General features: G+C 45.6%; 1 protein-coding gene and 1 pseudogene across 1 annotated transcript in view; one reads left to right on the forward strand and one right to left on the reverse strand.

Annotated features, from left to right (window-relative positions):
- The window catches only part of LOC145416986 (transmembrane protein 87A), a 151,958-nt gene extending 139,816 nt beyond the window's left edge, over positions 1-12,142 (reverse strand). Inside the window, exon 1 of the mRNA XM_080285828.1 lies at positions 12,011-12,142. Within this exon, the coding sequence (XP_080141954.1) occupies positions 12,011-12,103 (93 nt within the window). The 5' untranslated portion in view covers positions 12,104-12,142. The remainder of the gene's footprint in view (positions 1-12,010) is intronic.
- A 3,767-nt stretch (positions 12,143-15,909) lies between these two features.
- On the forward strand, positions 15,910-16,028 carry LOC145417061 (5S ribosomal RNA; annotated as a pseudogene).
- The last annotated feature ends 7,750 nt before the right edge of the window (positions 16,029-23,778 follow it).

Below are 23,778 nucleotides of genomic sequence, written 5' to 3' on the forward strand. Positions count from 1 at the left end.
CCAGTAAGTCCACACTGGTTTGAATTGGAAGAGCCAACTTTCAGATGCCTTGAAGCCGTGCACATTGTGTAGGCATGCAAACTTCTCAGCTGCCACCTTGAACTAGGTCTCATGTACAAGCATGCTGGCACCCTGTTGTTGGCAGAACTAGACTAAATAGGACTGATTGATGGCAATGTGGCAGTGCTAAGGCATCACCTTCTTGTCGCCCATTCGAGTGGCATCGTCACAGACATGTCCGTACTGAGTCACCTTGACCCGTGACTTCTTGATATCAAGCAAGGTTGAATGGGCCAGATCATATTCCCGCACACTGCGTGAAGTAGTCCAGCCCTCGTCAGCCTTGCTCAATATCTCGTGCTTCTTGTCCACAGTCAAAGCCTTCCTCTTTTGTTTCTCAGGTGGTGGTGGGACCATCATCACATACAAGAGAATGCCACAGAGAAAAATCAAGGCCTGAAGACAGCGGGGATCCACCACAAATGCGACAATGGAAGCTGCCATGGTTACAACTCGCCCAAGAACGTCCACACTCGAGAGACAAAGACGGGAACTGAGGAGCAGTACCGCCACATGAACACAGTGCTGCCATGTCTCTACCTACACTTGGCTACGAGCACACAAGTAAAAAGTGCAAGGGTCATTTTCGCTCGGCCAGGCAACTGTTGCCAAGTGGCAGCAACATTGAATTCCTGTACATCATGGCCTCAGGAAGCGTCTGAATAATCAAGCTGGCCAGGCGACCTTGACCAGTCAATAGGGAAGCAGACAGCCAAGCGTGTCCACGAGCGTCCGAGTGATGCGGGCGGCTGGGGGACTTTAATCGTTCAGTGAGAAGGCGGACAGCCATTTTTGCTCAGATGGTGGGTTGTGGTCTATTACCCATGCGTGGTCAGACAGGCTGGCCGGCCACCCAGCCAATATTTAAAATTTGTAGGCTGCCCAACCAGCGGTTAGAAATTTTATGCTCCGATACAGACAAAGAAATCTGAATACGAAAATAACAGAGCCAAGGCCTAACATTCAGATACAGAGCATGTCCGGATATGGAGCGTCCAAATAATTGAGTGATTACTATACAGTATTTCCACTCACCTGTCTGGTCACAATGGTGTTTTAACAGCTATTTCATTTCATTTCTTTTCATTTTTGAAGACTACAACATGCTTGCATGAGTCAGCCTTGGTCACCTAATGGTGGCTCTCCAGCTGCTCGATCTCTGGCAGTCTCCCTATTCACTCCCTCATCCCTAAGGTCACAATCTATGACTCAGGGTTCTTGCTAACTGCCGATGGTTGTGAGCCATTTGGCTCCTAAGGTTTCAGATTTATGAGCCAAATAAATTTTTAGTAGCCAAACTGACTACGAACCAAAATATTTTACGAGCAATAAATATATTTATTTATTTACACATTATCCATTTTTAAACATTCACAATGATGACAAGGAAAGCCTGAATAATCAATCACAATATGCTTTTTTGTTTATTTAAGTGAGATTTACTTATTTTGTAGTTTACTGGGTTCTGAAGTGGATGTATTTTCTCCTCGTCAAAAGGCGACTTGCATGTAAAATTTGTTTGCCAAAGGAAAAAATGCTCGCATTTGCAAGCAGTGGCTCTCCAAACAAGAGCCCTGTGACTTCGTCCCAGGTTTTTTTTTTTTCGGTCTGCCTCTTGCAACCCTACCCCAAATGCTCACACTTTTCACTTTCGGCACCCAACTGTCATCTTCCATCCTCTCCACATGCCCAATTCATCTCAATCTACCCCTCCTCATCAAAACATCAATACACTACAGTCCCATCTTTCCTCTCATATCTTCCATTGTAAACCTAGTTCCTGAGGCCTCACATTCAAGGATGCACTGCATTAACCTAAGCCGGACAGCTAATGTTAAATCCCTTGTTAAAAATGCTTCTAAAAAATGGGGACTTATGTACAGAGTTCGTGAGTTCTTCACTGACGAGCAGATGGCCACAATATACAAAAGTCATGTGCGTTCTCAGATCAAATACTGTTCACTACTGTGGAGTGGCTGAATTGAGGCAGTTGGACAAAAATCAAAATAAAGCCATTAGATTAATCAATAATCCTGCCATTACGCAGGACCTTCCTCCATTATAAGTATGTAGATGTGTTGCTTCTTTAGCACTATATTATTGATATTTTTACTGTACATGCTCTGATAAACTGGCCTCAATTGTGCCTCCCCTTCACATTTTCTCCAGACATACTCAGGCAGCTGGAAGCGCCCATGACTCACTCACTCTCCCCCACAATGCAAAACCTCTTCTTATCACAATTCATTTATCCCCAGAACTACTACTCTCTGGAATTCACTTCCTGGGAGTTGCTTCCCACAAATATTTAATCCACTTCAATTTAAATCCAGTTTTTATAAATATTTTATGAATGGACGATGCCTTTAGGCACATGGACCTTTTTTTTTTTCCTTTGTCTTTCCTTCTTCCATTCATTATCTATAAAAAAAAAAAAAAAAAAAAATCCACCTAATCATTGTCACTTCTATACATTTCAGCCTATCTTCTTCCTTTACTGCCCAGGTCTCACTACCATACAGCACTACACTCTTATGTCATACACAATCCTTTAGCACGGAGGGAAAGCCCTCTCAACGTAAGGTGAGGCAACAGCTCCCTGAATTTCTTCCAGCCACTCCTAACTCAGGCCATCTCTAGCACGTAATTGTCTCCTAAGTAACAAAACTCTTTTACACACTCAAGAGACTCACCAGCAAGATCAATCCCTTCATACCTGACAATCTCTACAAGCTCTCCCTGACACACCACACGTGAAATTAGCATTATCTCGCAGTCTACCTCAAATACCACTGCATCTCTTATGCACCTATTTACAGATATTGTGCAAGATGTAATTACAAATACTTCCTACACTCTTGTGACAAAAGCGCACACGGCCACTATCCCTCTTCTCTGACAGTACCGCCACCACCCCTTGATACTGTCATTTTTGTTTTATCTGCATTTACTCTCAAGCTCTTGTGCCCCATACTATCTCTCCACTCCCTAAATCTGTCCTCCTTTTCCCTTTCATTCTCTGCAATAAATACCAAATCATCAACATACAACATCTCCCATGGGATTCCACTTCTGAATTCATATGAGAGGGCTTCAGGCATAATGATAACCAACAAGGAACTCAAAACTGACCCCTGATACACACCAGCATTCACAGAAAACTCACCACACAACTTTCCATTCACTTTCACCTTGGTGCAAGTACCCCCAATCAGTAAATGGCCATAACCACTTTAACCAGCAACTACTCTATCCCAAGTTTTCTCACTGCTCAATTAACCACCCACCAAGTGCCTCTGTCAAAGGCCTTCTCCAAATCAACAAACAAAGTACAGATCCCTTTTCTTTCCTATGTATATGAGTGTCAACTGGAGGGAATGTAGGAAAATGTTCTGGAAAGAGGTGACGAGAGTCAGACAGGGTGGCAAAGAAGTCAGTATGGGAGTGAAAGATAAAAATGGTAGACTACTAGTGGAGAAGGGAGAACAAGTGGCAAGATGGAGAGAAAACTTTAATGAATTGTTGAACAAAAAGTATGAAAGTAATGCTAGTATAAGTGGCTGGGGAATGGCTGGGAGAAGAAGGGAGGTGAGAAGACAGGAAGAAATCGGTAGGATGGAAGTTGTGGAAGCAATGAAGAAAGTCAAAATAGGGAAAGCCCCAGGAATTGATGGAGTGTGTGGTGAAATCCTGAAGCATGGGGGAGAGATAGCAATAGCATGGATGTGAAAGATGTGCAGATTGGCCTGAGAGGAAGGTAAAGTCCCGGAGGATTGGAAGTCAGGTACAAAGGGAAAGGGGAAAATGAAGTGTGTGGTAATCATAGGGGCATTTGTCTTCTTAGTGTAACAGGAAAAGTATACGGTAGGATACTTACTGACAGAGTTAGGGAAATAACAGAGGAATTAGTTGGAGAAGAACAGGGAGGCTTTAGGAAGGGAAGAGGTTGTGTAGATCAGATATTCATTCTTAGATCCTTAGAGGAAAAGTGTCTAGAGAAGGGAAAGAAGTTGTATGTGGCCTTCATGGATCTGGAGAAAGCATATGACAGGGTGGACAGACAAGGATTGTGGAAAGTATTAAGAATACAGTATATGGAGTAGACAGGAAGTTGTTGAATGCTGTGAAGAGTATGTATGATGGTGGTAAGGCTGCAGTGCGTGTGGACAGTGAACTGAGTGAGTTTTTCTATTTGACGGTTGGGTTGAAACAGGGATGTGTCATGTCTCCTTGGTGTTCAATCTGTATATGGATGGGGTTATAAAAGAGATACAAGGTAGGGCAGTAGATGTTGGAGTGGCCCTAATGAGAGAGGGTAGTGTTTGGAAACTCCCTGTACTGTTGTTTGTTGATGATACTGTGTTGTTAAGTGAAGTCGAAGGGGAGCTGCAAGTCTTGGTGGATGAGTTTGGAAGAGTGTGTAAGAAACAGAATTTAAAGGTGAATGTAGGGAAGGGTAAAGTTATGGTCTTTGAGAGAGGTGAAGTCAGTGATTGTACAAAGAGGTTGGATGATAAGAAGATGGAAAATGTGAGTAGATTTAAGTACTGTACTTGGGTGTGATGAGTAAGGATGGAAGTTTGGAGGGTGAAGTGCTTGAAAGGGTACAACAAGGAAGAAAGGTTGCTGGTTCCTTGAAGGCAGTGATAAGAAATGAGGAAGTGAGCATGGAAGTGAAAAAGTTGCTGCATGACAGTATTGTGATACCAACTCTGACGTGTGGAAGTGAAGCTTGGACGTTGTTGGAAGGACACAAGTCAAGAGTGAGAGCAGTGGAAATGAGTTATTTGAGAAGAGCATGTGAAGTCACATGGAGAGAGAGAGTGACAAATGAGGATGTGAAGGAGTGTTGTGGTGTGGATGTGGATGTGATAGGAAGCGTTAGGAGAAACACACTGAGGTGGTTTGGCCATGTGGAGAGGATGGAGAGTGTATGTGAGTGAGATGGAGGGGAAGAGAGGGAGGGAAAAGCCAAGGATGAGATGGAGGGATGGAGTGGAGAGGTATATGAGAGAGGGGGTTGTGAATTGGGAGCCGGGCAGTGAAATGGTGGGGGACAGGGTGACGTTGAGGCGATTTGTTTGTGGCCACCCCGTACAAGGGATTAAGGCGTCTGGCAACAGACAGGTAGACAGTATTTTTCCCAATGCTGTCGAACAATGAATATGGTATCAATGGTTCCTTTGCTTGGCATAAACCCAAACTGCATCCCATCAATATTCATTCTTTGTCAAATCATACCTTCTAGAACTCTCTCAATTATCTTCATTATTTGGTCTGTTTGTGGTGTTATTCAGTAACACATTTTTATTATGCTAAAACCTAAAACAATTAAAAAAATACTGGACTGTGATGTTCCCATGCAGAAGTTGCATGACAAATATGCTACTGGTTCATCAACTGTTTATGAAATTAAGAAAGAATGGAGAAATATTGAATTTCTATGCAGACAGTGATTCAAAAAAGAAAATGAACTTTGGAAAAACTATGAAAGATGATATGAGCACTAAGCATGATCGAGTGATGATGGAATGATTTTGACAGTGTTGGGCAAAGTGGACTTGTCACGCAGCTCAATAACAAACCAGTCTTAGTTGTTCCACAAAGAACTTAAATTAGAACATGTGATAACACTGGAGGACACTGGGTTAGAGGTGTATTGTTAGCTGTTCAGAATAAGGTACTGGTAAAATAAAAAAACAAATGTAAAGCCCTTTTATGTACAGTGGGGCTCCACATTTCGCACCTATTTGGTTCTGTGAAAAGTACCGCAAGCTATGAAGTCGCTAAAATTGAAGCACTGATCCTATGGGAAAAAGGATAGCTAAGCAAACTGGTTCCAGATCCATACCAACTTCCCCTAAAACCCATTTATGCAATGTAAAATTTACTGATCACTCCTGAAAAGAAATGAATATTAATACAAAGTACATCCAGTAATAGCCATGGAAACGCACTTGGAAGGCTGGAGTGAGGTGCTTAATGGAAGGGATGGGGTATAATTTCTGAGGCAGGTGGTGAGGCTACTGAGCCCCACCACCTCTGGCACCTCCACAAATGACAATCACTATCCAAGCGTAGGGTTTGTTTACATTTTTCTTGTTGCAAACAGAGGGTTTTTCACGCGAAACCTGGTGTCTGGGAATATGTGTAGGCCACCGCCAACCATGAAACCGCAAATGATGATGATGCTAATCGGGGGGCTCCACTGTGCAAAATTATGATTCAAACAAACTGCCAGAAAATCTGAGTGCTACTTCTGTAAATGTGTTCAAGGGAACATGTAACAAATCTACACTGCATACATAACCGAAGACTGGAAACAGGAGTCATAAAGACCATTACCAAATCTGGATAATGTTTACAAAACCATAAAACCAGATCCCTAAGAAATACAAATAGGAACCAGTATGTTGCACATTTTTGGTCAACTTTATTCTCTGATGTTTCTTCCACAAATTAAAAATAAGTTAGATACTGAGGGGTCTAATGTGTGCCTGTGTTGGTAGTCTGTTAACATCTCCTCTATTAAATGAAATGTGTTTTTGTTTCTTGGTGGTGCATTATGGTCATCAGCGCCTTCTATACAATGTTACGACAACTGGAGACAAGGCACCATGTTGCCTCCCAACCCCACTCACAACTTATGCTGAACCACCATGCTGTCACCTGCATATATTTCCATCATTTTTTACTTTCAAAACCTAATAATTTGATTTGAAAAAAAATCTTCATTCAGATGTTTACAACTAACAACTCTTTTGTGAAATGAGTTGTTAGTTGTGATTTTTTAATACCATTACTGTACTGAGGTAACATACGAACTGCACACAAGTTCCTGACAGTTTCAAAAACACAAATAATGTGAATTACGGCTCAATTATACAGCAGCTGTTATTGAATCATTAAGCTTGCCAGTCACATCTTGCATCACAATGGTGAATTCTGCAGCTGTGGCATGATACATTTTGTTTTAACATATAATAAGTTACAAGATTGCTGGGGATAATCTCAAGTTTATTTAATTTGGATGATAAAGAAGTGTTTCAGGGATCAAATGACAGTATTACAAGCAATATCTTTTATAAAATTCATACTGTACAGTATTTAACCCGCCCTATCCCGACGTTTTCTGGGCAGTGGTACGCCCCAGTCCTGACATTTTTGGACCTTTTTTTTTTTTTTTTTGGCTCAAACATCCGCTTTTGGTGAGAAACATCGAAAATTCATAGAGAAATCGCTCACCTGAGGTTTAAAATACTTGATCCAGGTAGGAGTATCTCCTTACCTTACAGGGTTTTCTATCAGGCTGGCTGCAAAGAAAATGAGCTCTATGGGAGGATAACTATTCTACACCACTCATAAACGGTATTTATTTATTTGTTTGGTATGAATTTATATGTAGTACAAGAGTATATTGGTTTTCGCACGGTAATATAGGCATTATAAGCATTGTTTCACTCACTAACTCATCACCATTCCTGACCTTTTTTTGCCACATTATCTGATCATCATTTCTGACTGTTTCTTCCTCTAATGTTTGTCCTCCACATTGTCATCGATTGGGTAATCACTCTGGCCCTGAATTTCGTACCGTGGCATGACATGGCTTTACTGGCCAGGTCACTGATAACAGGTGAATTGCTGAGAAAAGGTTATGTGGGGGGGGGGAGGAGGTCTTGCTGGGTAAGGCATTGTCCCTGCCTGGCATCTTGTAGAGGAAGGTGTCCAGTGTATACGTGCCAAAAATCACTCGCAAAAATTGAAAATTGTGCAAATTAGGGACCTTGCAATGTTGCCGCGTTAATTTACGTCTCTGGGATATGAGTGCACATCATGTGAGGACGTGAATTCACGTCTCCGGGACGGGGCGGGTTAACCCGCCCCATCCCGACGTTTTTGGACCTTTTTTTTTTTTGGCTCAAACATCCGCTTTTGGTGAGAAACATCGAAAATTCATAGAGAAATCGCTCACCTGAGGTTTAAAATACCAGATTTAGGTACGAGTACTTCCTTACCTGACTGGGTTTTCTAACAGGCTGGCACCAAAGAAAACGAGTTCTATGGGAGGGTAACTATTTTATCCACTCATAAACAGTATTTATTTATTTACTTGGTAGGAATTTAGATGTAGTACAAGAGTATATTGGTTTTCAAACAGTAATATAGGCATTATAAGCATTGTTTCACTCACTAACTCGTCACCATTCATGACCTTTTTTTTCCCACATTACCTGATCATCATTTCTGACTGTTTCTTCCTCTAATACTATGTAAACTTTGTCCTCCACATTGTCATCGATTGGGGAATCACTCTGGCCCTGAATGTCTTTATTGGCCAGGTCACTGGTACCTGGTGAATTGCCGAGACAATGGCGTGCAGGGGGGAGGGGAGAGGTTATGCGGTGTAAGGCACTGTTCCTGCTTGGCATCTTGTAGAGGAATAGAGGAAGATGTCCCGTGTATACGTGCCAAAAATCACTCGCGAAAATTGAAAATTGTGCAATTTAGGGACCTTGCAATGTTGCCGCATTAATTCACGTCGCCAGGACAGCGCGGGTTAAACTAAGTGAACAAATAACAGCATTTGCTCTCCAATTGTCCAACTGAATACCGTATTTATTTCCCATTCCTTTCTTCCCTGAGGATTTCTGGGAGAGCTATGCATAATTTTCCTTTGTTCAGGTTGGGTAGAACATCCCCAAGCTATGCTGTGAGGCATATTTGATGAAGAAATCCAATTAATCACAGTTAACGGCAAAATGCGTGCTGGACATTCAATCTGCCTGTCCCTGCTGCCTACACTACAGGAAGGCAACAAGGTGCCTGCGGGTCACAGGACCCACGCAGGTTGGAACACACTTGTCACAACTCTCTCTACAGAAGGCAACGGATCACAGGTGGTATGCTTTTATTTACGCTGGTGTGTTATGGTCCTGATTCAGCCAATCAGGGAGTCAAATGTGGGTTTCTCATGTTTTCAAAGTTGAAATCAGATTCAATGACTAAGGATAAAATTGGCAACCATCACTATACTCTTCCCTACATTCAGCTTTAGATTCCATTTCTTACACACTCTCCCAAACTCATCCACCAAGCCTTGCAGCTCCCCTTCATCTTCATTCAACAACACAGTATCATCTGCAAACAACAGTACAGGGAGTTTCCAAACACTACCCTCTCTCACCAGGGCCACTCCAACATCCACTACCCTACCTTGTACCTCTTTTATTACCCCATCCATGTACAGATTGAACAACCATGCAGACATGACACATCCCTGTTTCAACCCAACCTTCAAAGAGAAAAATTTACTTAGTTCACCATCCACACACACTGCAGCCTTAGCACCATCATACATACTCTTCACAGCATTCAACAACTTCCCATCTACTCCATATATTCTTAATACTTTCCACAGTCCTTGTCTATCCACCCTGCCATATCTATCTATCTATCTACCTATTGCCAGAAGCCATAATCCCGTACAGGGTGGCCATTTGACTCTTGAGTAATTTGTTTTACGGGGAGGGGCACTAACCCTCCACCAACCCACTTGACACATTGGAAGCACATATGGTTTGGTTATATGGTTACCATCCAGCGTTGTAAATGGTTTCTTGGCTTACAGGAAACCATCTGGCTTGTCACTCAATGTAAAGCCACTTGTGAAGGAAAGAAAAGCAATAAGAAGTGACAGGAAAGATGGGAGAAATAGGAAGAGAGGAGGACAGGCACAGAAAAAGAATAATAAATGCTTTCTTCAAATCCAAGAAAGCCGCATACAACTTCTTTCCCTTCTCTAGAAACTTTTCCACTAAAGATCTAAGAATATCTGATCTACACAACCTCTTCCCTTCCTAAAGCCTCCCTGTTCTTCTCCAACTAATTTCTCTGTTCTTTCTCTAACTCTGTCAATAAGTATCCTACCATACACTTTTCCTATAATACTAAGAAGACAAATGCCCCTATGATTACCACACACTTCTTTTTCCCCTTTCCCTTTGTACAAGGGAATAATTATACCTGACTTCCAATCCTCTGGGACTCTACCTTCCTCCCAGACCAATCTGGACATCTTCCACATCCATTCTACTACTATCTCTCCCCCATGCTTCAGCATTTCACCACACACTCCATCAATTCCTGAGGCTTTCCCCAATTTAACTTTCTTCATTGCTTCCAGAACTTCTATCCTACTGATTTCTTCCTGTCTTCTCACCTCCCTCTTTCTCCCAGCCATTCCCCAGCCACTTATACTCGCATTACTTCCATCCTCTATGTTCAACAATTCCTTAAAGTGTTCTCTCCATCTGCTCACTTTTTCACCCTTCTCCACTAGTAATCTACCATTTTTATCTTTCACTCCCCTGTTAACCTCACTTCCACCCTGTCTTACTCTCTTTGCCTCTTTCCAGAACATTTTCTTACAGTCCCTCCACTTTACACTCCAAGGTATGAAAATTAAAAAGTCATAAAAAATAGAAATACTCATTTGTACACAAAAACACATACACCATATGACAGCACAAATCCACTGGGTATGGTACAACTGCCAACTAAAGAAACGGCACGGCAATAAAGTAAATAAAGACCACTTCTTGAGCAACAACTTTTTCTGGTGTGTTTTGCTTTGTTTTGGATGATTTTACCTTCAGTTTTGTCGGATTTGCTACATTTGAGGGGGGAGGGGGGGGAAAGGGCACAAGGAAGAATTTCTGACAAAATGAATGTCAAAGTCATGCAAAACACATCAGAAAAAAAATAGTTGTCCAATAATAGGGTGTACTGTGTACTTGTGAAATTTTACCCTAATTTGGGTTGAGGTACATGTTTATAATACCATAACACCACATTAACCCGTATCATCCCAGGCATTTTTGCAATACAGTATTATACCCACCCAATCCCCGACCAAAAATGGAAAAAATTTTTATTGCATAAAACAATCCAGAAGGACATATATATCAAGGAAAAGCAAAAAAAAAAAGTACTCCTTATAGGAGAAATAAGAGCAGGATGGCCATCCATCGTGTTTCTAGCCCAGTTTCCCAAGTCATGAGCTACGTTTTCCTACCCAGCTGGGAGGGATGAGAGAGAACCGGGGAGGAGAATAGGGGATTCCCCGTTCTCAATATCCTTCTCCACTGGCTCATATTCCTCCCCAGAAGTCATCCAGGTCTTCCTTTTCTGATGAATCACTAAATGAAGGGATAGAAGGGTCCATGTGACAGTTTCAACAGCCTCCTCCAGCCCAATGAGGCGGAAAAATTACGTGATTTTCGCAACATGCTGACACTACAACGGACAGTGGCAAACTGATGTTATCCCGCCATGCAGAACCAAACTCAGTGCTACAACTGCTTGGACACAGTGTTGCCAATACATTAAACTACTCCTTAGGAAAAAAATATGCTAGATTGAAGCAGTTTGAGACACACTACAGTGCTCGAATTTTGCTGTCGGCACCATTACATCACTGGGATTAATCGAGACTTTTGTACTGTTGGCACCATGCCAACAGCAGGGTTGTACAGGTTAAAGAACCATCAACATCCCACTTATTTTTTATTTGCAGAAGAAATGTAGAAGAAAGTTGACTAACTGTAGACCAGTGAAACATATGGATTATATTGATTTCGTTGGGAACCAGTGTCATGGTTTTGTAATAATTTATCGTAAAGCCTTTGAATTTTATTTGTAAGTCTACGTGACAACTGTACAACGTTGCTTCTTCACGTGATGCATTTGTTGCACCATCAGATGCGCAGAGGCATGAGGTCATGCTAACCATGCCAAGACATCTATGACATGAATAACCAGTTATTCGCCCCTAAGTTACATTATGTGAGCAATAAGCCAAACCACTCCAAAGGGTTATCAATGCAGGAAACGTATATCGGACACGTATTACCATATTGGAAAACATCACGAAAAACATTTACGTTACCTCTGTTGTGTGGAGATGCCACAGGCCCTGCTCTGGTGCGCCGGCCACCAGCACACCCCACCATAACAATAATAATATCACTCGAATTGCCATTATTTCAAATTCGTCTGATGTGTTGGTGCTCAGTGTGTCATTATCTTGGCAATTGTGCAGCAGACGTCAACAACAAACAATTGAATAACTCTTTTTACCTTATAACCTATTGGATCATTTGTATTAACATCAAATTCCCTTTCTTTAGGTTCCAATATTTCAATTATTAACTTCTTTACCTTATATCGTTTCATAGTGTTCATTCTCTTATTGGACTTTTAAGTTACTCGATCCTTTCGATATCATTAAAAACCTTCTTCTTAGGTTACAACACCTTCTCAATCCACTTCTCTACCCTATAGAGTTTCAAATGTTTTACTCCTTTATGACGTGACGTTTGTTGCTTTATTAGTCGATGTCCAGTTCATCCACATCGTAACTTATATCGTTTGGAATTCTATTCCTTCCTGACTTGTGACGTTGAATTTTCACATCGCTTATTCCTCATAAATATTCATGTAATGCTAGGTGCTTTAGTGTCCGGCTTCCCGTCCCGTAAATGCCTAGTGTGTAGCGGGGCTCTGTAGACCGGAGCTTAGAGAAATAGGAGAGAGGTAGGACACAAAAACTCAAGGCAACAACCTTACACGTGTATTACTAAGTTGGACAGAGGAAAGAGTAGGTGTCACTGATACAGATACACTGGACAATTACAACTCTTACGTCTAGATATGGGTTATCAGTATCGTGCAGGATACTGCTCGGATCACAGTGAATAGCACTTAAGGCAGAGTATTATTAATTATGGGAAGTTCGGGTTTTATGTATTTGTGGAGTTGCTAATAGTGTTCCTTGCTGGTAAGTGTTTCATTGGCACTGGGGTCTGGATATGGTCTTAGTATCAGGAGGAATTTTCTGGTGGTAGCGTATTCACTCTGATAGACCCGACTCTCACTGGGTGGCCATATTCGCGGTTACACAGTCACTTACTCATTCCACCACTTTGGTATTATCACTGACTTCCATTAGAGGATTAGTTCACTGTTCTGCCAATATGGTACTAGGTCACGGACACTACTATCACTGTCACTCCTTTCGGGTCCGGGCGTCGTGGCGGTCAGGTACAAGGGCGGAGGTGTCACAGCTCCGCTACTGACGGGGCTGTGTTCCGCTGGGGGCCTCTATATCCAGAGGCCACGGGATCACGCGCAGGGACGTCCTCTCTCGTCCGGGGCTGTGGGCAGCGAAGGGCCCCGCGATCTCGGGGCTGGGGGCGGGAGTACGGCCCCCAGGGTTGGGGCCGAATAACTACCTGAACCTTTCGTTCAGGCTGCTGACGGGGGACGAAGATCTCCAGCGTCGAGGCCGAGACTCCCTCTGGGTCACTCTGGGTCAAGAGTCGGGGAACAGGCGTCAGCTTCAGACGGAGGAGCGGCTACAGACCATCTCCTGCCATAGGACCCGGCTACTGACCGTGGCCTTCTGGGGGCGCAGCTACCGGCCGTCATCAAGGCCCATCTACTGGCTGTGGCCTGTGGGAGGGAACAGCTACCAGCAGACCCAAGGGCACCTTCGGGATGGCTACAGGCCGTCTCCTGATGAAGGCAGGAGCAGCTACAGGCCGTCTTGAGTGACACCTTCAGAGTGGCTACAGGCCATCTCCTGGCGAAGGTGGGAACGGCTACAGGCAGTATCCTTATTACCCTTAGAGTGGCTACAGGCTGTCTCCTTATCGAGGGGCTACATGCCGTCTCAAGAAGGACACCTTCAGAGCGGCTACAGGCCATCTCCTGACGAAGGCAGGAGCGGCTACAGGCTCTCCTAATTACCCTCAGAGCGGCTACAGGCTGTCCCCTTATTGAGGGGTGAGCAGTTATAGGCCGTCTCAAGAAGGACACCTTCAGAGCGGCTACAGGCCATCTTCTGACGAAGGCGGGAGCAGCTACAGGCTGTCTCCTTATTACCCTCAGAGCGGCTACAGGCTGTCTCCTTATTACCCTCAGAGCGGCTACAGGCTGTCTCCTTATTGAGGGGTGAGCGGCTAGAGGCCATCTCAGGTGTGCTGGCAGGAGCTGGAGAAACAGCTCCACCCCGAAGCTGGTTGGGGAAGGCTTGCCCAGAAGTTAGTCTAGTATTCCTTCTATGGTGGCGGCAGGTGAGTTAGGGGTCATAGGGGCGCGCGGCCCGGGCGGACTTATGCCGTTGTCACTCCGAGTCCCGGCGTGCTGTCGTTGCTCCTCTGTGGGCTCCTTGTGGGGGTGTCTGGGTGCTTCTGGGAGCATTATACTGCATTTTAATTCAAGTAATGTTTCATTGCCAGGCACAAAGTTGTTCATATTTATATCCTAAATAACTCATCTTTAGGGTTTTTTTCAATATATCTAATGAAATACCGGCCGTGGCAACTCAGGGCACCACCACGCCCCCAGGAGGAGACTATGGAGGGGTAGATAGTGCACGCGCTGTGTCCAGTCAGTACGGACTTAAGTCCCCCCGGGCTGTGCTCCCCTATTCCCCGGAGTGCACCCGACTTGACCACCCCAGTCTGAGTGCATTACCTTTCGGGCAAGCTAGCCCTCACCAGGATTGGGGTGGAGCTGAACAATCAGCTCCAAGCAGCATCCCAGTGACGGCTGGTAGCTGCGCAACCCTAGAGATGGCCTGTAGCTGCTCTAAAAACCAGGAGATGGCCTGTGGCCACTCCAATAAAAAGGCAACGGCCTGTAGCTGTGCCCTTGTTACGGCCGGTAGCTGCACACAAAAAAAGCCACAACCTGTAGCTGGGCCCCAAAAATGGAGGCGGCCTGTATGTGCTCCAACAAGTGCAGAACCTGTGATGGCTGGAAGCTGCACGTGGGGAGAGAAAGGTACGCCCCCTCTTCTTCTGCAATTGCCTTGGAGGGCATGATACCGGTGATGGCCTGTAGCTGCACGAGTAAGCAGGAGGCGGCCTGTAGCCGCTCCTTGTCTACACATCACCCTCTATACGGGACTTCAGCGATGGCCTGTAGCCGCGCCTGCAGTCAAGCAACGGCCTGTAGCTGTGCTTTGACTGCGGTCCCAACGGGGAGTCGGGCCCCGGAAACTGCACTGACAGGGAAGGGACAGCCTCTGGCCGCCCTCTGTCTGTTGCCCAAAGGAACTTGGAGATGGCCGGTAGCTGCACCGGGGAGGGACGCCAAAGTCCCTTGTCCCCTGTGACTCCGCAACGTGAGGGTGACCTGCGATCAGCCCTGCATACCGGCGGGAGTGCAGGCTGCTTCTCTGTCCATCCAGGCCAAGGCAACCTCCAGGGGGAGGACTTCTGCCCCGAGGACTGGTGGAGAGGCCCGGTGTTATCCCTGGGACTATTTTCCATCCAGTTGGCCCCTGAGGAGGACCCCCACCTGACAGACTCCTGCCAGGGGTGACACCACAGTCCCACCCTGATGGCAACACAGTGGGAAGGAGACCGTAGCCGATGGACCTCCGAGGGCACCCATAGGACTCCAGGGCAAGACCTCTCCCCTCCCTGACAAATGCAATGTCCTTCCTCCACCAGGCGCTTGAGGGAGCGCCTTCAGAACCTGTTTAGCCCTAGCACTGAGGACCAGACTCCAGTCCCCAGCCCCAACAGTGAGGGGGCCCTTCACCACGCCCAGTATGAGCCCTCCACGAGAGATGATGCCTCTGCGAGTTGTCTCATGGCCTCGGGACAACGTGACTCCTGCACGGACTCCGCCTATCCCAGGCCGACAATTGTGAGTCCCCAGGCCTTCCCCCTTCCCCTTTGCCTGATAAGTGACTGTGATACATGGTTCCCATAGACATTGAGTAAGAGGCAAAGACTGTGCAGTGCAAGTGAATAGTGAAATTCAGTGAAGTGAGAAAAGGGCCATACCACATTGAGTACACCACTTCCTGTCCGATCAGCGAAGTTAAGCAACGTTGGGTCTGGTTAGTACTTGGATGGGTGACCGCCTGGGAACACCAGATGCTGTTGGCATCCCTATGTGTCAAGTGGGGTTGGTGGAGGATTAGTGCCCCTCCCTGTAAAACAGTTAACTCTAAGCCCTTGGCCACCCCATTTGGGATACATGGCATCTGGCAATGAATGAATGAATGATGAGAAAAGATGCTTGCAACAGTGCATATCCACCCTGTGCGAAACGAGAGGCAAACTCAGTGTCATTATCATCACTCCGTGACAGTGCATATCCACCCTGTATGAGCCAGTAACAATATATAACTATCTTAAATCGGGAAATATAGTCAGTGTCAGAATAAAGACTCTTGAACTACCTCGTGCACAGTAAAACCCATATTTTGCCTTCTCACTGGGAGACAGGCCTCCCGTGCAAGGACTGTGAAATCTGTGTATTGCCTCCTTACCCAGACTAAGACCATTGCCTATCTAGTATCCTGCATGATATTCGAAACCCATCTCCCAACCTGTTTAGCATATCCTTTGTTTAGCATATCGTGTGAATTGTCTTCCCGTTCTGTAGCAGAGAATTTGGTAATATACGTGTAAGGTTGTTGCCCTGTGTTTTTATGCCCTGTTCCTCTCATACTGTGTCTAAGCTCCGGTCTAGAAAGGGAACCCAGCTGCACCCTAGGCATTCTTAGGGCGAGAAGCCGACCTAAAAACTCCTGGCATAACATTTGTCTATCTATCTATCTATCTATCCATATACCTAGGCACCAGTCGAGCAGGGCAGTCGAGCAGGGCAGTACTCCCGAGGTGGATGGAAAGCTGATGACAGGGAGTGCTGGAGCTCCCGTTTCATCAGCCCTCAGGACTAGTTCCTGACCATCCCCCTTTGCTGAACTTTTTCAGTGTCTCAGTTACACAGAGAGTAGGCCAGCATGCTCTCCAGTACAAATTTCTCTAACTATCTTCACCAAACTACATGCACAGTACACACTACACTTCCTATTCAAAATTTACCTAAAATGGCGTCGTTATATCAAGCCTCGGAGTCCCCAGGGGGGGGGGACCATAAATGCCCTCACCATCTGCCCCTCTCCCGGTGACGAATCAAGGTGCCTGGAACCACTGTCTGACTTCTTCTTCATTTCTGCAACATTCGCGGCCTTTCCTCTAACTTTCGCACTGTTGAGCACCACCTCTCCTCCTCTAAACCTCACCTTCTTTTTCTAACGGAGACTCAGCTGTCTGAGGCAACTGACAGCAAACCCTTTTCTGTATCCTCCTACTTTCTCTATAGTCATTTCAAAGCCAAAGGTGGCTGTTGTGTATATATACGCAACGACTTATCTTGCTCTCGTGTTCCTGAACTTGATTCTTCTGCATTCTCCACACTCTGGCTTCGACTTTCCTGTCATTCTCTGACTAAATATATCTGTGCTGTTTACTTATCCCCTAATTCTACTGACTATCAAAAGTTCTTCGACTATCTTACTTCTACGATGGAACACATTCTATCCATTTCTCCTTTCTCTGAAATCTCCATTCTTGGAGATTTCAATGTTCACCACCACCTTTGGCTCTCCTCTCCTTTCACGGATCCACCTGGTGAACAAGCCTACATCTTTTCTATCCTTAATGACCTAGAGCAGCTTGTACAGCACCCTACCCGTATCCCTGACCGCCTTGGAGAGAGCTCCAACATACTTGACCTCTTCCTCACAACTAATCCTTCTGCTTACTCTGTTAATCTTTTCTCTCCGTTGGGCTCCTCCGATCACAACCTTATTACCTTAACCTGTCCTATCACTCCGGTACGGCCTGTGGACCCTCCAGGGAAACGTCGTCTGTGGCATTTTGGAGCCGCAGACTGGGAGGCCCTCAGGCAGTACTTCTTTGATTTTCCCTGGAATGATTATTGCTTTCATGGCCGTGAGCCATCTGAGTGTGCCTTGCGCATTACGGAGGTTATTCTCTCGGGCATGGAAGCATACATTCCTTTCTCATATCCTTTGACTAACGCAAGAAAGCCTTGGTTTAATCACGCTTATTCTAATGTTGTCCGCAACAAGGAAAGGGCCTACAAAAGGTACCGGAGCCAACCCACCCCTGAATCACATCATCTTTACGTTTCTGCCCGGAATCGTGCTAAGTCTGTTCTTCGCTCTACTAAAAATAATTTCATCCATACTAAATGCTCTCAACTCTCCAACTCGAATTCTTCCCGCTCCTTCTGGCATCTTGCCAAAAATCTTTCTAACAACTTTACCTCATCATCCTTCCCTCCTCTTTTCTACTCTGATGGTTCTGTAGCTATTTCTTCTACTGATAAAGCAGATCTCTTCGCACAGACTTTCTCCTCCAATTCTACCTTAGACGATTCCGGTGCTGTTCCTCCATCACTTCCTCCCTCTGACTTCCTCATGGCTGACATTAAAATTTCTTCAGTTGATGTATTTTCTGCCATCACTGGCCTCAGTACTAACAAGGCATATGGGCCTGATGGGGTCCCTCCTGTTGTTCTCAAGAACTGTGCTTCTGTGCTTACACCCTGCCTAGGCAAACTCTTTCGTCTTTGTCTGTCAACTTGTACCTTTCCTTCTTTCTGGAAGTTTGCTCTCATTCAGCCAGTCCCAAAGAAGGGTGACCACTCCCAACCCTCCAACTATCGTCTAATTGCTTTAACGTCCTGTATTTCAAAAGTTTTCGAGTCAATTCTTAATAGAAAAATTTTGCGGCATCTTTCCTATCACAACCTTCTTTCCGATCGTCAGTATGGGTTCCGTCAGGGACGCTCCACTGGCGATCTTCTCACCTACCTTTCAGACTCCTGGTCATCCTCCTTTCGGGACTTTGGCGAAAGCTTTGCCATTGCACTTGACATCTCAAAGGCTTTCGATCGAGTCTGGCATAAATCTTTAATTTCCAAACTGCCCTCCTACGGTTTCTATCCTTCTATCTGTGCCTTCATCGCTAGCTTCCTTTCTGGTCGTTCTATAGCCGCTGTTGTAGACGGCCATCGTTCTTCTCCTAGATCTATCAACAGTGGTGTTCCTCAGGGCTCTGTCCTATCACCAACTCTCTTCCTTTTATTCATCAATGATCTTCTAAGCTGTACATCTAACCATATCCACTCATACGCTGATGACTCCACCCTTCACCTTTCCATTCGGTTCCCGCAACGCCCATCTCAACAGTTACTTCAACAAACAAGGGATGAGGCTATGGCACACCTAATGTCTGACTTGGCTCGTATCTCTGACTGGGGTAAAAATAATATAGTTGTCTTTAATGCATCTAAGACTCAGTTCTTACACCTATCAACCCGACAAAATCTTCCACAGGTATACCCACTAATGTTTAATAATATTCAGCTTAATCCTGCATCATCCTTGAACATGCTTGGGGTTTCATTTACTCGGGACTTATCTTGGAAAGATCATATTACATCTCTTGTAAAATCTGCTTCCAAGAGATTGGGTGTGCTAAGCCGACTCCGCTCTTTCTTTACCCCTGCGCAATTGTTGACTCTATACAGGGGTTTTATCCGCCCCTGTGTGGAGTGCAACTCTCATGTGTGGGGAGGCTCCCCACATACAGCTCTTCTCAATAGGGTGGAGTCAAAGGCTTTTCGTCTCATTAACTCTCCTCCTCTTACTGACTCCCTTCAACCTCTGTCTCTTTGCCGCACTGTTGCATCTTTATCTCTTTTCTATCGCTACTTTAATGGTCACTGCTCCTCTGAACTGTCTGCTTGCATTCCTCCACCTCTACGACGGGCGTGTAGCACCCGTCTGGCAGCAAACTCTCATCCTTTTTCTGTCCAACTCTCTAATGCAAGAGTTAACCGTTACTCCCAGTCTTTCATTTATGCAACAGGTCAGCTCTGGAACTGTCTCCCTCTGTCTGTATTTCCTGCTGCCTATGATCTCCAGTCTTTCAAACGCAGTGTGTCCAGGCATCTCAAAATGATCGGATCTTGAATTTGGCTCTCTATTGTATTTTGTTTTTCTCTTGGAGGGAACTGTTACTGCGGGCTCATGGCCTTTGGTTCCTTCTTCCTCGCATAAAAAAAAAAAAAAAAAAAAAAAAAGAAAGGGAAGTAGCCGAGACAGGACGACACACTCCCAATTTACTCATCCACACACACATTCATTCGCATCTTAGCCCCAAGGGGAGAATCGACAGATCCTCACCGCACCACACCACTGCACGAGGGTCAACTGCGCAGTGTAGTCAATGATCCGCAGCAGGGCCCAACAGCAGAGCTGAATTACCCCTGCCACATCATAATTTTTTTTTTTTTTTTAAATAACAGAACGGAGGAAGGAAAAACAAATGGGGAAAAAAAAAATCCATACACCAGATTACTGGTGTCCTCTATTCATAAAATATCTGTAACAGTTAGACTTGAACAGTTGTGGGTTGAAATTTGGAGGAAAACAACTCTGGGGAAGCGAGTTCCAGAGAGATGCAGTTCGGGGAATGAAAGAATTCTGATAGGCAGAAGTTCTGCAATATGGTTGAGTGACATTCCAGTCATGAGCGCTACCAGATGCCCGTGTAGCACGAGGGAAGGCATGGAGAGGTGGCACCATGGACGCAACTTCGTCTGAGCATTTGCCAAAAAAATATCTGTAAAATAATGCAAGGGAGGCAACATTCCTTCTTACTTGCAGGGGAGGTAGTTTATATTTAATGGCAGGGTTGTTAATGATTCTAACAGCTTTGTTCTGAATTTTGTCTAGTTGTCTTAATGCAACCTCTCCACAACCATTCCACAAGGGTGAGCAATATTCAAGCTGAGAGCGCACATGACTCTTATAAATTATAGCTAACCGCTCATCAGCGAAGAAGTTACGGACTCTATACAATAATCCAAGTTTCTTTGAGGTGGTTTTAGCAAGTGACCTGACATGAGAGGTCCAGCTGAGGGCACTGTTAAGTGAGACACCAAGAATTTCAATACTTTTGGAGATGGGAATATTAGTAGCACTGAAGGTAATGTACGAATCTGGCAATATCTGTCTATTAGTAAACTGTATATATTTAGTTTTACTAGCATTAACAGAGACAAGGTTGTTTTGTCCCCATTCACTGATTGTAGCTAGATCTTGATTTATGGAGATGGCTGTACTGAGTTGAGAGGTAGAGATATTAGACTTTGTAAATGGATGTCTGAGTGTGAATGAACTATGTAGTGTTGAGTCATCTGCATATGAGTGAACGGGATTGTGGGTGACAGGTAAGAGATCATTAATATGAACCAGAAATAGGGTTGGCGCCAGAACTGATCCCTTACCCGCACCTGACCTGAGCAGCTGATCAAACCAAATGTGGAAGAATATCCACTCAGGGTCGTATCATCATTTATTCCTTCACAATTTCTCTTCAGTCATTCCTATCCCACACAGCCACTCTTCCTTGCTCAACAGACATCCCTCTCGAATCCAACACACTCTTCACACTGTCCATCCATCCTATTCGTGGTCTTCCTCTCAGCCTTACACTTCTCACATCCGATCCAGATATCTTTTTCACCAATTGCTCATCGTCCATTATCATATGCCCAAACCATCGCAACACCCTCTGCTCAACTCAGTCAGTCATCTCCCGCACAACTCCAGTTCTCCTTCACACTTCATCATTTCTCACTCAGTCCATACTCATCACTACATGCATGCTTCTCAGACACCTCATCTCCATTACATTCAAACTTTTCCTCTCTGCTACACCCATATTCCATGTTTCAGCCCCATATAATGCAGTCGGTACCAAAACACCCTCACACAGCCTTCTCTTTACATCCATTCTAAGCGGACGACATCTAAACACTTTTTTCATTCCTCCCAGCACCTTTCCTGCTTCATTCATTCTAAACCTCACTTCTGCTTTGTTATGCTAGGTGTTTTAGGGTCGACTTCTCGTCCCTAAATCACCTGGCAATTAAAAAGGGGTCCTCTTTTCGAGACTGGAGCTAGAATACACAACGAGAGGAACAGGACACAAAAACTCTAGGCAACAACCTTACACGTATATTAACCAAATCACAACCTCTATACAATACAATACGGATTGCACGATTGCACGCAATACGCTATTTCTGATCACTTGGGCTGGGTGGACTACAGGGTCCCGACTGGTTAATGAGTATCACGCAGGATACTGGATGGACACTGTATGGTACAAAATGGTGACTTAACACACCAATCTGAGTGCCTTATTAGTTATTACGCCATGCTACAGGCACTAACACAACACTGTCTTACATCTGGGGACAAGAGTATGTTGGGTTATCTGCACTGCGTGGGAGTTATATATAGGCACTGTAATTTCTTTTGCCTGAGCAGTCACTATTGCACTTGGTAGGGCGAGGGGCTCCGGTTATACTATGGGAACCGGGTGAGCCCCAGGTGTTGGTCAGGTGTAGGAGGGTTCCCGTCAGGTGTCCCTCCTCTCAAGGGCCACGGGACGACCCTCAATGGTGATGTCATCGGTCGGGGGCTGTGGTCGGGCATGGAGAGGGTCCCTTTGCTCCCCTGGGCCCCCATCAGGGTACGGCTGCGGCATCACCTTGGGGAGGAGTCCGTCAGGTGGTCGCCTCCCACTGGTGCCAGCTGGATAGCACACACTCCCAAGGGCAGCACAGGGTCATGCCACACTGTCTTCAGGCCAAGGGGATCCTTCTAGAGGCTGCATCAGGGAAGAAGAGCAGGAGGAGGGCAGCTAGAGGCTGTCCCTCTTCTGCATTGCGGCTGGGGGCTGTCGCCGGTGCCCTGCAGGGGAAGTGACGTGCAGTCAAGGTGCAGGCGGAAGCCGTCACCTGCCTGCCCGTGCGGCTGGAGGCCATCTCCAGTGTCGAACTCCCGTGGGCAGCTACAGGAGGAGAGGGGACGTACTCTTCTCTCCCCAGACGTGGCTGGAGGCCATTGCTGGTTCCTGTAGGAGGGGAGGGAGACAGAGCAGCACCCGAGTGGCTGGAGCCGTCTCGGTTTGGGAGCGGCTGAAGCCATCTCCATTTAGTGAGTGGCTGCAGCCATATCCATTCATGAGCGGCTGCGGCCATCTCTTCTTTTGGTGTGTGGCAGAGGCTGTCTCTCTTTAGTGAGCGGCTGAGGCCATCTCCTTTTCTGTGCGGCTGGAGGCTGTCACAGGGGTGTTGCTTGGGACTAGAGCTGTATTCCCACCCTGAACCTGTTGAGGGCTAGTCCGCTTGAGAGGTAGTGCCCCTGGACTGAAATCTTCCCGCTGGGTCTGTTGCAGGCAATACGGGCGCGGGACTGTAGGGAACGTATGTCCCTCTAGCTGGGATGACCCGCACTCCTTACCAAGCCCTCCGTGGTTTCCTCCTGGGGTGGGGATCGCGACGTCTTGGTGGTGGTTTGCCACCGTGGGTATTTCATGCTTCTATACTTCCATCCACAGCAACATGTGACCCTAAATACTTAACACTCTCTCTCTCTCTCTCTCTCTCTCTCTCTCTCCCCACCATATATTTCGTTTCGTTTTTGAAGGCTCCAACATACTTGCATTTTGCGTCGGCCTTGGTCACCTGACGGCGGCTCTCCATGCTGCTCAGGACTCTCTGGTAGCTTCCCTATTCAGTCCCTTACCCCTGAGGTTACACTCAATGACCTCATCCCAGGTCTTTTCCGGTTTACCTCTCGCAACCTAACCCTAACATTTTCTGCACCCAGTCATCATCCCCTATCCTCTCCACACGCCCAAAACATCTCATCCAGCCCCATCCAGGCAGTAACCAATATAATATGAACATTGGAGACTATTAGGCCACACATGGGTAGCACCAGTGTAGACGTAGTTT

Source organism: Coenobita brevimanus, chromosome 108 (genome assembly GCF_032717465.1).
Source record: "Coenobita brevimanus isolate Jiangsu-jjx chromosome 108, ASM3271746v2, whole genome shotgun sequence".
In the NCBI taxonomy this organism is placed as follows: Eukaryota; Metazoa; Arthropoda; class Malacostraca; order Decapoda; family Coenobitidae; genus Coenobita; species Coenobita brevimanus.